General features: G+C 44.8%; 1 protein-coding gene across 1 annotated transcript; it reads right to left on the bottom strand.

Moving 5' to 3' along the window:
* Positions 1-4,443: 4,443 nt before the first annotated feature.
* On the bottom strand, positions 4,444-14,157 carry LOC105567671 (T-cell leukemia homeobox protein 3-like). The gene is made up of 2 exons (XM_012022731.1): positions 13,865-14,157; positions 4,444-4,684 (listed from the first exon to the last, which is right to left on the bottom strand). The coding sequence occupies exons 1-2, from the start codon at positions 14,155-14,157 to the stop codon at positions 4,444-4,446; spliced, it is 534 nt and encodes a 177-aa protein (XP_011878121.1).
* Positions 14,158-14,611: the final 454 nt, after the last annotated feature.

A 14,611-nucleotide genomic window follows, 5' to 3' on the forward strand; every position in this document is an offset into this window, starting at 1 on the left:
CGTCGGCGACGCGGAGTTTCGAGTGTGGGACCCGATAGAGCCGCTCGGACGTCTTGATACTCGGAGGAGAGCCCTCGTAATTGGTCACCTTTCCTCTCGTCTTCTCCGGCCCGCCACCGACGCGGTGTGTCCACGTTAAAAACTAGAAATACCGCAGGAAGGTCTTCGCTTGAAACGAGATTACAGGGCGCCGATGACGCGTCCCTCGGCCGACGGTGTTGTACCTGTGTCGGGGTACCTGTCGGAAACGGTTCGTTCACTCACCAGATTTCTGAGCTAAACGGCGGAAACGTTTAAGATACTTCCGTCAAGTGTCCTCAAGGACATATACGTATCGGTGGTATCTGCGTTATTAAAAGTCGTTAACTACACTTGTTCTTTCCAGATAAGATAGAGTTTACCGAACAATCGAATTTCTATGCTAATTCCTGTTCGTTACGATTATACCATTATGATAATTGACGGCTCAGAGCGGATTATTAATAATTCTGAAACAACGATGCGATATCTGTATGCAATCAGAGAGCAGCGTTTTGGGAAGTTTAAATGATATCGTTTCGGTATTATTTCCAAGATATTACATAAATCACATAATAATACACTTTCTGAGGTTCGCCGGTGCATTCTGAAAGGTAGATCGCGTATCACACGGGGTTCGTTGCTGATCCACGGAGACGTGGTCCCGCACGCAGTGCGTTCAGGACCTTCGTTCCCGGTGGCGGCGGGCGTTTGTCCCCAAATAATTGGGCGGGACGGCGCGCGGCGTCTCCTCTGCAATTATAGGCAGTAAACGCAGCCACATCCGGTACAGGGAGCTCTAGGTGAAGCGGGATAATTCCACGAGAAAAGACACCGATTAAGGCCGATCGAAGGAGAAAAAGGACTCGCGTCTTTGACGGACGTTGTTAGGGGGGGAAAAGAGGTGTGACAAAGAGGGAAAAAAAGAGACGGGAGGAAAACTGACCGCCGCTCGCCTATTACGCGGATGCGAAAGATCAAAATATTGCGATCGTGTGACAAGGTAGTCGTTTCGACAGAAAAATAACGGAAACCGAGCTTCCAAAGAAGATGTAGGCATTACGCGGCGCACTGACACGGAGTAATGAGTCCTCGTTACGGCAAACCCGTTCCCGATGCTTTCCTCGTATTTCTTAAACGGCGCAATTTGCAAAGTGTACCGATCTCATCGAAGGAAATGAAACGTTGTACCTCGTTCCGCGTATTTGCCGCGAAATTGCACGCGTACGAATGACATTGTGCGAAATGAGATGAATTGATTGATGTGGAAGAAAACGTGTAATTGCGTTTAAAAAGGGAAAGAGCCAGATGCCAGATGCATTTCTGTGTAAAATCATCAAGCGATTTTACTTATTATTCGATGAAAATGTTGAGAGAAAAACGTCGAGAGGTGACCACATTTCACGAGATATTCTCCGTTCCATCTCGTGTCGGAGTAATGCAAGATAATGAGACGAATCGATTGATATGAAAGAAAAGTGTATGATTGCGTTTAAAAAGAAAGAGCAATCGCACATTCCAGATGCATTTGCATAACTGTAACAGCATCAAAACTCATTCTATGTATAAAAAAATCAAAGCAAGAACGCAAGTTTACTGGACATTCCATTCACTTTGCATTAGAACATGTCTATGAAATATGAGATATCTTGGAAATTAATTTTTTTACATTATTGCTTCACTTAAAATATTCTCACGGTACTATAAAATCGAATTATATGTATGCAAAATCATACTTTCTTGCTCTCGAAAATGTCTCGATGATTTAAAATTAAAAAAAATGTTTACCCTTGCATTCCGTTTTTTTCCCCAAATTAAATATAGTCCTTGATTTTTCCATAGCGTGAGAAGCCGCAGAAAGACTTCGTGTAAAGTTTAAGGTGTAGTAAATTACAATACGACACATTACAAGCACTTTTCTCCGCAAAGACACACGCTAGCCCGCAATGCCGTGAAATATAACAAGCGGAAATTACTTGCCACGAAGTTCATTAAATTATTACTCGACGGTCCCTTAAATTATTCCGCGGTTTCTTCAATCTTTTGCACTTTTAAGACGCAATCGCTTCCACTCGCTGCAATCGATGCGATGGCGCTCGGGAGATACCTCGCGTAAAGGCATCATTAAAATCTTTAATTATCCGCAAATCGGAGAACGGATCGTTGCTTATTGAGTTAATGAAATTATTACCGACGTCGTTACTAATTGTTCCCGCCGTAATCGGCGCGATACCGCGCCTCTTCCCACGCAACCCGTCGGATTCTTCGCAAGGAGATGTGCGGTGTTAGATTACCGAGGAACGAGTAGCAGTTAAATCATTTTATATGCATTTCAATTTTTTTCTCTCGTATATACAACGTTACACGTACTTACATAACATCACATCGTTCGCTATAATAATAATTTTATTACCGAAACTTATAACTTAAAACATACCTAATCATACGACGACGACGACGATCGTAATGTACGGTATGTATGGTTTATTTCTTTTTAGCAGTATATAATAATAGTATTCCGGGATATATATATATATAATATAATCTTGATTGCATTGTGCCGCGTCGCAGCGCGCATGAAATAATATATACAGGACGTATCTAACAATCAAAGAGAACGTACGCCGCCGGTACGTTGGCACGACAGCGCTTCTGCGTATACAAGTATTTCATATATCGTACAAGTACAATGTCTAATTACAACTATGGCGTCTAGTATGTACACCGATATGTCACGTCAGCTGTTCCGTTCAGGCCCGCATCCGCATCTAGCGAGGAGACACCGCTGCTCGACGGAAGAAACTTGAAAAATCACACCCCTTATCAGTCGTATTCTTCCCCCCCCCCCTTCCTGCCCTGCCCCTCCCACCCGTCCTTGTCCAGTCGAGCCGTTTCACCGACGCGTCCGCGGCGAAAAACCTGTGAGATTTGTCGCCTCTCTGAAACGCGACAAGGACGCGTGTGTACGGGATCTGGAGCCTCGCCGCGACGTCGCTCGCGCGATCCATGATCTCTCGACGATGCATAATGCGGGAAAACGTACAGCTTCTCTTTAGAAAAGATCGAGTAACTCAGCGGGGGACGGGGCGGGAGAGGGGGGAGGGGGGACACGTTATCGAACGTCCGGCCCGTTCAACGCGATCTGGAAATAAACGGTTTTCGGAGAGGCACTCGTCTCTCTCTCTCTCTCTCTCTCTATTTCGCCGGGTCGAGACACGTGCATGTCGATAATGTCGCGTCAATCGTGGCTAATCACGATAATCCACGCTTCGCGAGAAGGAACGGACGCTTTTAATGCGACCCGATTGTTCGTACATGATAAATTCACGACGATTATCGCGCCTCGCGCGCGATCGCGCTATCCGCGCGACGGTTTAACCGCTCGAACCTTGTGACAATTATATGGCAAAATCTCGAGCCGTGGCTAATAAATGATACAGCTCCGAGCGTGTGTGTGTGTTTGTTTGAATGTGTATGTGTGTGTGTGTATGTTTGACATTGTAAGGCAATGTACAATCGATTTCGCGGTGCTCTTTAGGACGTTCGTGTTTTGGTGGTGGTCGCCTGAATATCGTAAGCAGGGTTGGGAAAATCACTTTATAAAAGTATCTAGTTAGAGTTAGAGTTTTTTCGCTAAAAATGTAACTAGTCACAAGCACGGTCTTACATACAGGCAAATTTTAGTGGCGAGGGGGGGGGGGGGGAGGGATGTGCCAAAATTTAAGTCATTTTTAGTGCACAATCTTGACTTAGAAACCGACATAGCTCCCACCACCGCAGTTTCCAGGCCTGTATGTAAGACCATGGTTACAAGCTACGAATGCTGAAAAGTAACGAATCGTTGCTTTGCGGTTACTTACTTGCAATGAAAATAAAAATATCGAATCTTCATTTGAACTGTAAAGCACCGACAAAGGCGCTTATGCGCGAAGGCAAAGCCCGATGCGATCTGTGGAGGTTTAAAACATATATAAAGTAACTATTAATGTAACTATTAACTTGGTTACTAATTATCGAAAAGAATGTAACCGAGTTAAGTTACAGATGGAGAGAAAGTAACGAAGTTAAGTTAGAGTTACCAAAAAAAAGTAACTGTAACTGTAACTTCGTTACGGGTAACGAGTTACTTCCCAACCCTGATCGTAAGGCAGAAGGAAGGCGATGCTAACAGCCTGCGGTCCGTCACTATTCTATTTAAAAAAAAAGAGGGAAAAATAATTGAAAATCTCTCTCTGCCGATCGGTCGACGAACGAGCGTTCCCTCGTTCGCTATCTATCGTAAAGCAAATTAAAAAAAAAAAGGAATGAAACAGAATGTAGAGATCCGGCTTCGGATTCCTGATTCTAGATTCGCAGGGTGGGACGAGGCGTGGATGCGACGACGGTTCACTTAACGAGAGTCTCTCGGAGCGTCGTCGTCGCGCTTCAGCAAATCGGCTCGGCCAGGGGCTGCGGCGGGCCGTAAGGGGAGGCCCACTGGCCAACCGGGTGAGTTAGGGCCGTCGTCGATGCCTGCTGCCTGTCCAGGCTGGACACCGGGGCGCCGCCGGGGTGCGCGGACACCGACGTCGGGTACGCCACCTTGCCGAGGGCCTCGGCCTGCAGGGACAGCATCAGCCGATTCGCGGCTTGCCTCTCGGCCTCTCTCTCCTCCGCCGTCTGCCTCCTGCAACAGAGAATCGAGCGGCGTTCGTTCCGTTAATTAATCGTTCGCCCGGAGAGACTGAAAAATCGACAATCTGACCGTTGAAGATAAGGTCATCTGGCTGAAAATCGCACGCGCGTGCGATCTACTTCCTCCACTCAAATCTTTTAATTAATCCCCATTGGACGTTCAAAACTCAAATGCGACGTTAGGCTCAATTTGACGTTGCAGATAAATCGAAACGTTAATTAAGGCTTCGTCTATAAAATTAATAAATATTTTGGATTACACTGGAATAAATTAAAAAGAGCAAAATTGGCTCTAACTTCCGATGACCCTGGTAGCACATTACATTGGCTGAATATTGGCTATATCGCAAATGCACTGGCCAGTATTTCAATGCAAAGCCAATATTGGCCACGGAATAAATGCAAATATTGCACAATAATAATTATATTTGATTTACCGGAAGTGCATTGACTAATATTTAGCAATGTAATATGAATATTTGTCTAATATTACACTCACAGAAAAAATTCTGGATCCAATGCTATTGCGCTTCAATGTATCGTAAAATAGGATCGATATAGCGCCAACCATATTTATTATAGAGAAAGGAATATTTTAATCTTAAATGCAACATTCTAAAATCTAGAATAAAATGATAGTATGTACCGTCTTTTGTCGAATATCCCGGTGTCAACTTCGTTGTAAGATGAAGGGAAAATTTATTCCAAACGCAAGAATATATAAACTTACAATTATACAAGTTACTCTTGTCTCAATATAGTAAGTCAATCTTTTTTAATTCGATAGAGGAGAAATACGAATTATTGATTTTATTTTAATACTGTCTTATCTTTATACTAAATGTGGTTGTGAGAAATATAAATGCGTCAGGAATATTTTTTGTCTCGGTAACAGAAATCCTTTCGGTGGGTGTACAATATCGCACAATATTAGACCAATATTGCTGAATATACGTATCGGATATTATAAATGAGAGAACGTGCCCATAAAATATTGGACCGATATATGTTTGGAATATTTAAGATTTACATTATTATTTCCGAATATTGCGCGGATGTATTGCGCTACTGCAGGGTTAAAGACGTATCGGCGGCCCTCAAATCGCATTCTCCATAGTTGCGCAAGTTTACACGGGGCTGTATATAGCTCGTCGGGGAAACTTGCTGACTTTTGACACGGTAGTCTAACATAAATCGACTATTGGCGCTATAGCCCAAGTTCTCAACTGCGCGCCCCGTCGCGCCATCGGGAATTTTCGCCGCGAGGACGGCTCGCGCCGAGGGGAGCGAGCTCGGGGTAGGAAACGAGGCGGAGTAAAGAGACGGCGAAAATAGAGTTAGCGACCGTTGGGCGGAAAACAGAAGACGGATGTAATAAAGCTAATTCGATTCGTCGTTACGGCGAAGAGCGCGGGGTCCACCTTGCGCCGCGGCCCGCGCGCGCGAAGTCTGTTTTCTAGCGTTAAGTCTATTAGGGCGCCCGCAAAATGGCCGACTCGTTCGGCAAGGTCGATAGAGCTTGCGCGCACGAATAGCCGCCCGGCGTGACGAATAGCTCGAGCCCGTGCTCTCTCAAGCATCCTCGTTTGTTAAAATCGCACTTGTTAATGTCGTTGGACCGTTCAAATCTGTATAAATAAAAGAGATACATTTTCCCACGCGTTAAACCTGGTGTCCACGATGCTACACCCAAAAAAAAGGTATTCTATTTTTTAATGGTTCCCTCTTGATTTCAAAGGATTTTCCTATGAAATACGGTCTCAAGAAGATACTTTAACCTCTAGAAGAATATCCTATAACTCTGAGGCATGAGATTTAAACTCGCAATCCTCCTAATGCTGGAGGAATCTTTTCTTCTTGTAATATGACAATATTCTTATTTTTAGTATTTATACAACTTTTTAAAACGAATATTTTCTACTTTTAACCGTATAAAGCATTATAACCGCCTAACATCATAAATATTCCTACACTTGTCGTAGTCGCACGTCGCAGGCATCGCAACGAGAGATTCAGTCAATTGCATTGACTGAGTTCCTCGTTGCATAGCTTGCGATGTACGATTGCGATTAACGTAGAATGGGCTTTACAGTTTTATATCCAAAAAGCTATTAGCAAAAACGAACTCACTCTCAAATGCGGGCCAGTAGTCGCTTAAATGGGCTTTCTCCAGAAACTTTTGTACCTCGTTCATGCCGAAGAGTTTATTTTCACCAAACTTTTATTTTATATATAATTTTTACCAAATTGACTGCACTACACTACACTGTCGTGTATGTTACACATGTTTCACAGCTCGCTGCAAACAGGGCGACTGACGCTGCCCTGTGTGTCGCGAACAAATGACAATTGTGTAACAAATAACAATCTTCCTTTAACAAGCGCACGTGCTGCGACTCGCGTGTCCGCGAATATCTCGCGTAGCCTCTTATTTCAAGAGGCTAGTCGTATTACTGTAATGGAATTTTCTATAAAAGAATTCATTCTTAATCATAACTTGTGAGTCTACTCTTTTATAGATGAATACGTGTTAAAGTAAGTGAGAAATGCTTCGTATAAGATTTCTTGCTTAGAGGAAATGCATAGAGGATTTTCCCGTTTATGAATAGAATTTTTTTTTGGGTGTAGAAATCGATCGAATTGTAAAACGGGAGTCTAACGTGCGCGAAGAGGTGCGCGGCTTTTTATTCATAAAGATTTCAATCACCGGCACGTATTATCGCGACGCGAGCGAATCGCGGAAAACGGTCATTCGGCGCTCGTTCGAACGAGTTGAAAGATGGTGATTTTTAAAAAGCAATCTAAAAGCCTTGTGTCCGCGATGCTAGAAATCGGCCTGAGATCTCGATCCGAGAATTATGCCATCGATATGCAGTTTTTGTAGCAAAGCTAAAGTTGATTGGCCACATATTTCTCGGATCGATTTCTAGCATCGTGGACACAAGGCTTTAGGTCTCTGCTTAAGAATCACCATCTTTCAACCCGTTCGAATGAGCGCCGAATGACCGGTTTGCGCGAGTCGGTTTACGAGATAAAGCGATCCGTTTTCCGCACAGCGGTCGCTCGTCGAGAAGACCAGCCAATTTGACGATGAACAACGGGAATTAGCCGTTGAAAATGTATCGTCCCGTTAGTCTCTTTTTTTTTCAACCCACCGAAAGTTTCTATCCCCGGGATTAGTCCAGGCACGATTTCGACGGTCGCGTTTCTCGCCGACGTGCCATGCTTCCGTGACAGGATGAATCGGCGGACCGGGTGCGCCGGGCAGAGCGAGCCCGGGCTCGATCCCAATGTTTTCCCGCGTCGTGATCGTTATAATTTCCTAAAACTGGTCCCTCTGGCGTAATACGCTCGCGGACCTCCTAAAGACCGGTGGCGGGCGCGCTCGTGTCCTCCCCACGAATTACGCCGCGTTCCGGCCTATCGCAGGTATATGCTATCTCGTTGACCCTCTTTTTGCCCGACTTTTTGGCCGCGAGTTGAGCAACGCGGCTCTCCCAACGACTTCCTGTAATTTTCTTCACCCGATACACACAGCACGAATAAACGAGGTGCCCGCCGACGATCGCTCGCCTTTAAAATTTACTTTCCGATTCCCTCGACCCACTTCGTTGGACGCTGTAATTCCCGTTGTTTATCGCCGGATTGATCTGCTCGACGGGCTCGACCGCTAAGCGGAAAACAAATCGCTTTATCTCGTAAAACGCCAGCTCGCACGTTCAAACGGGTGTTCGAAAGATGGCGGGCGGTTTTAAAAAGGGAGTCTAACGCGCGCGGAGAAAAGGCGCGCGGCTCGAATGTATGTTTCAGCGGTTTAGCGGCGCCAAATTTTTTTTTTAATAGACAATAATGCCGTGAATCAGAACCGATATGTACCCAACAATTAGAAAAGACCATTAATACATTCAAATTTTCAAGCAATTTCCTAAAATGTACAATAAAAAAAATCGATATTAGAAACCGCGCACAATATAAAGAATACATTAACGAATCGTTACAATATGTGACAGGCAATTATAAAAAAATAAAAAATACATAGATACACTATGGTTTGTCACAGTGGATAATATAAAATACGAGATTGAAAATAAAATCTATTCAAATACTCGAATCATATAATTCTTGATTGGATGGCGCTTATGCTTAGCGCCTTTTTTTTTTAAAAAAAAGGGTTACTTTTTAAGGTGATTATCGCGACGCGAGCGAATCGCGCGGCTCGAATAAATCCCGAATGAAATTACGACGCGGACCGTTGATCGCGCACGTCACCACGGGGCGGGGACGAGGTGGAAAACGGCGCAAGATTTAGCGCGTTGTCACTTTTATCAGCTCCCGGGGCAATTGAATCTCGCTCGTCCGCGCCACCGCGCCGCCGCCCGCGTCCGGGATCCCGTTGCGGCTACGCCGTTGCTGCAGTGACAGGTGCACCTACGCCGCTGCAAGTAATTAACGCGGTTAGCGATTAATAATTGACGGCGCCGTGCCGATTACATTTTGCAGCCCCCGACGCGGCCTCGCCCTATTCGCTGCGGCCGGCGTAACCGTATTCTCTCGCAACCTGGGACACATTACTCTTATCTTTATACCTCGGCGCACGCTCCGACGCGACGCTACGCGACGCCCCGGCAACCCCCGCAACGGCGGCGCGCTCGATGCGCGAATAAAACACGTTTTCGCGACTCTCTCTCTCTCTCTTTCTCTCAATTGAACCCGCCGCGCCTCGTAATTTTTGCCATTATTTAAACACAATGTACTCCTTGCGTCTAGAAACGTTCTATTTTGTAACTAATAAATACATTTAAGAAATTTACGAGAGCTGATGAATCGTTATACACTGTACAATCGTGGACCGTCGACGAATTTTTTTAAAGCGTTTTTCGGTTTGCTTATATAAAATAACATGTTTCTAGACGCAACGAGCACATTGTGGATTACGTTTTACAGTTTTGCCAACAGCCGACTGGTGCGGATCGCGCCTTCACCCCCATATCATTTTTATGTAGAGGAAAGTCCTCTATCATGAGATAGGTTTCTAATATGAGACAGCGGGTTTTCGACGCCCAAATTCAATCAAATCATTTTTTCGCAACGATTACACAATCTTAAAATGAATTTCGCTTCAAGGGCAATAAATTCATGGTGGCATCAACCGATGATGTCTATTAAGTTAACAGAAACCCCGCCGTCCTATATTAGGATCCTATCTCATAATGAGGGACTTATCTCTATTATCAATTTTGTCCCGTCTATATTGCGTTCTTACGTTTTCGTTCATTGAACGAGCATGTTCCACGAGACACGAGTAAACGTTGGCTCGCGGTAAGAAAAGTTAAAGACGAGTCGTCGCACCGAATCGCGCGACACGTAATACGCGCCGATTGATATATGTATTCCTCTCGCGCTACCTGCTACATTACGCGCGCGGTATATCGTGTCGAGTCTGGGAATCGGTGTTCGAACGCTTACCGGCCTGGTCCTACACCCGTAACCGATGAATGTTTAACGCGGGGAATCGGTGGGGTGTCGGCCGGGCCCGGCGGAGATCGAAACGATTCGAGCCAACGGATTCGAGCGTTTGACAGTTTAAAAGCCAAGAAGCCCTCGGCGGAGAGGCGTAGGGGCTGAAAGAGGTGACGGGGAGGCGAGCGGAGGATTGGCAGTCAAAGCGAGAGAAGGCGGCCGACAGGAGGCGAGGGCGGAAGGACGGAAAGGGGGGAGGGGGTTGAGAGAGTGCCCGATGTGCACGACGGGAGGGAAGAGACTACATTATGTACGGGACAGGGCTAAGCTGTTAGGTGCCTGAATTATTGAGACCGAGTTATCTCATCTCTGCCTACAGTCATCTCGTTACTTTAAACGCAGCTGCACGCCGGACCGTACCGCGCGCACATGCGTAAACGCCTCGCCGAGGCCTCGCGACGCTTACGCGTGCACCCCTCAGCGAGGAGAGCGCGCACCTCCCCGAGTCTCCTGCGATTTCCTTCGCCCTCCGCGGTTTCGCGCGAGCGAGCGGGGACCAAGTGTCCTCCCGTCTTCTCAGCTTCGTCCGATCGGCAGGTTTAAAGCCAACACGATACTGTTTTTCCTACTGGATTGCTTGCGATCAGGATTTAGCCTCAAGTCACCTGATCTAAACCCAACGGCACACGATACTATTTTTCCTGCTGGATTTCTTGCGAGAGCCAATCAGGATTTAGCCTTAAGTCATCTGATCCAAAACTCTGCGTCCTTATTGGTTCTCGCAAGCAATCCAGTAGGAAAAGTAGTATTGTGTGCCGTTGGCTTCAAACTCTGCCTTATTGGTTCTCGCATCCACAGAAAAAATTTCCGGATCCACTGCTATTGCACTTCAATCTATCGTAAAATAGAATCGATATAGCGCCAATCATATTTATTATAGAGAAAGGAATATTTCAGTTCTTAAATGAAACATTTTTTAATCTAGAATAAAATGATAGTATGTCGCGTCTTTTGTCTCGTGGTGCTAACTTCGTGCGTTGTAAGATGGAGGGAAAATTTATTCCAAACTCAAGACTATATGAACTTACATTTATATAAGTTATTCTTGCCTCAACATAGTACGTCAATTTTTTTAATTCGATAGAGGAGAAGAATTATTGATTTTATTTTGATATCGTCTTATTTTTAGACTAAATGAGACTGTGAGAAATATAAATGCGTCAAGAACATTTTTTGTCTCGGTAACAGAAATTCTTCGTGAGGGTGCGTAAGCAATCCGGTGGGAAAAATAGCATCGCGTGCCGTGGGCTTAAGATCGGAAAATTTTGATTGCCGCAATGTACTACACCGCGGTGTATCGTGTCCAACTCGCGACACAGGACTGGTTGAACTTGAACACCGCTCGCGAGTGACCTTACGTGAAACGTGAGATTCGCGAATAAAAAGGAAAGCGAGAGGCAAAATTTCGAAAGACCGAATCTCCCGGATTTTCACATTCTCCCCTCGGTTTTTTGTTCCACTTTGCCATAACCGGAGCGCGGAGAAAAAGGCCAAGTGGAAAAGCCTGTCGTGCGCGCGCGGTGATGCGTTATTGATCGCGCGCATGATTACCCTGTCGTGCGTGCGTCTTTAATTAAAAATGATGTACTTGTCACTCCGGCGTGAAGTTAACTCGCCGTAACATTCTAGACAAATGTACCTGTCACGGCGATAACATTTCCGAGCGTACCGAGACAGATAATGCGTGTCGTCGGATTCGAAATTGAATTTCACGTCCGCTCGTCTCTCGCGACGACGAAAAAAAAAAGACTTTTCGGCCACCACGTGTAACAACTCCCGGGCACTTTCGCCTGATCTGAAATCAAGTCGAGACGCAAGTCGTTCGCGTTGTTGTGATTGAATAAATCGACTGATCTCTTACGAAAGATCGTATTTCGAGGATATAACCTTGCGAAAGAGATCAGTCGAAATAACAATCGTACTGGCAAATAGTATTGACTCTTTAATAAATTGTGCACCTTCAGAAAGGATTTCTGTAACCGAGACAAAAATATTCTTAACGCATTTATATTTTTTACAGACTCATTTGGTATAAAAATAAGACAATACCAGAATAAAATCAATAATTCTCATTCTCCTCTATCGAGTTAAAAAAGATCGACTTACTATATTGAGACAAGAGTAACTTGTATAAATGTAAGTTTATATTCTTGCGTTTAGAATAAATTTTCCCTCCATCTTTTTCATTTAGGATTAAAATATTCCTTTCTCTATAACAAATATGATTGGCGCTATATATCGATCCTATTTTATGATACATTCAAATGTAATGGCATTGGATCCGGAAATTTTGTCTGTGGGTGTGCATAACAAAAAATCGGCTTTACGTTGCCCGTTCGCGACCTGTCGATAGTTTCGACTGCGGACAATGACTCGGCTCCGAAGGTTACGTTCTTTGTCTCTCGATGTCTTCTCCCTATTTGTCAATATATGTATATGAGCGGATCGGTCGGTATCGGTCGATTAGTGAATTCGATATATCAGCGCGAAAGGTTTAAGTCTAATATTTAGACACTTCTACATTTAAGTTTACACGTTGAAATTTACACGAGCGCAGAAATATCAGAGTTATGTTGAGAAGTTTTAAGAAAGGACGACGAATCGAGCGGATTTATTTCCATCGCAATGCGTAATGTATATTTTAATAGGAAAATAAAGAAAACATATTTCTAAACTGTACGTGTAATTTTAAATGACTTCGATACCCAAAAGCAGATCGGGGAATTGAATAATAGTTGTAACCGAGTCTGCAAGACTTATTGTTAGACAAAATTATCGCCAATAAAATTAGAAATGTTCATATTTAAGCCCAACGTCGTTTTTGGGCTGCACGCCGCGACGATGTAAATAGCGTTCGTTAAAATTAAAAGAACTTATGATGTTTTTTGAGAAGTTTTGTCAGCGAAGTAGAATCTTTTTCGGTGATCGCGACATTAAAGATGCAGCTTGTCGAAATTGTTTCGGTGTTAATTTTTAACGAGTCGTCTCCCTCGCACAAAGTGAGTATAGAAAATCGAATTCGAAGGATAAATAGAGCCTTGGATCTAACAATCGCGGGCTCGCTCAAGAGCCGTCGTCGTCCCACCGAAAACTTCGCCGCAAGTTTACCGCTTTATCACGCGTTTCGAAGAACGAGCCAAGGACTTCACAGCACGGCAACGATTTTAGAAATGCTGTGACGAAGGGACGAGGGAAGGGCAAGGGGAAATACGGCAAGTATATTGTACGAAAGTCCTCGAGAATGTCGCCAGGGCCTCGTCTCGCCGCCGAGACGCCCCCGTATCGGAGACCCGCGCTACGAACGAGCCCACTTTTATCTAAATGACGTGTTTTTGTCCTTTCTTATCTTGAAGAGAGTCCAATACATTTGACTGCCAATGCGTTTACAGATACAGGCGTCAGGCCACGGCTAAACCGCTATTAACATTCCGAGAATGCAATTCCCGAGTCTCGTATTTTCTCCCGAAAAAATTCATTTGCCACGGTAACAATGTGCCTCGACAAAAATCGTCATCAGTAACAGTCAAGTTGAGTGCCGATAAGCTCCGAGACAAGAATTCTATCAGCCAGTGATTTTGCTTAACCGATCAAAAATTTCGCGCGCGAGAGGGGGGGGGAGAGAGAGAGAGAGAGAGAGAGAGAGAGAACTCACCTCCATTTCGTCCGCCTGTTTTGGAACCAGGTCTTCACCTGGGCGTCCGTCATCTTCAGCGACTTCGCCAACGCCGCCCGTTCGGCGGAGGCCAGGTATTTCTGTTTGTGAAAGCGCTTTTCCAGCTCCGCGATCTGCAGCCTGGTGAAGCTCGTCCTCGGCTTCTTCCTCTTCGGTGGCGTCCGATTCTGATAGGGATGACCGATCCGCCTCGGAAACGCTCCTATATCGAGCGAGAGGGAGAGAAAAAAAAAGGCATTGATAAGTAACATTTCGGATACCGCGGGCGACATTCTGACGCTATTACGTCAGCGCGTATCTCTTTACGGTTCACATTCTTAGTAGGTGGACATAAAATGAAAAGGTCGACGTCTTTAAGAAAATCACAGTTGAATGGGCAGTGTAATGACGGGACAACTTACAAGTGAGAGAATTTACTCGAGCTAGTTGAGTGCTCAACACATGTAAGCAAGTGTCGTAACATAACCGAGTCGCCTTTTCTTATTCACGCATCTGAATCGTTAACGTTGGTGACAAACATCGACTGCTCGCGATAGAGACGACAAAGTACTCGATGCCGGGCGATATTGCAATTTATATTCGACGAACATCACTCTCTGATCGGTATTCATAGTCGGATCTTGTGTTTAAGACCGTCTTGAAATTATCTAAAGACGCTGTACGGGACATTTTATTGACTACGAGATTATCTAAAGGTAATCTTAAGGCGACGTGTCACACGTTTTC

Source organism: Vollenhovia emeryi, unplaced genomic scaffold, assembly GCF_000949405.1.
Source record: "Vollenhovia emeryi isolate VEMERY1.0 unplaced genomic scaffold, V.emery_V1.0 DF939136.1, whole genome shotgun sequence".
Lineage (NCBI taxonomy): Eukaryota > Metazoa > Arthropoda > Insecta > Hymenoptera > Formicidae > Vollenhovia > Vollenhovia emeryi.

Bases quoted from the DNA above. Each gene is read 5' to 3' on its own strand.
- LOC105567671 (XM_012022731.1), bottom strand. From the start codon at position 14,157: ATGTCGCCCGCGGTATCCGAAATGTTACTTATCAATGCCTTTTTTTTT. The intron at 4,685-13,864 runs GTGAGTTCTCTC...TCTCTGTTGCAG, and splicing joins AACAGGCGGACGAAATGGAG to GAGGCAGACGGCGGAGGAGA.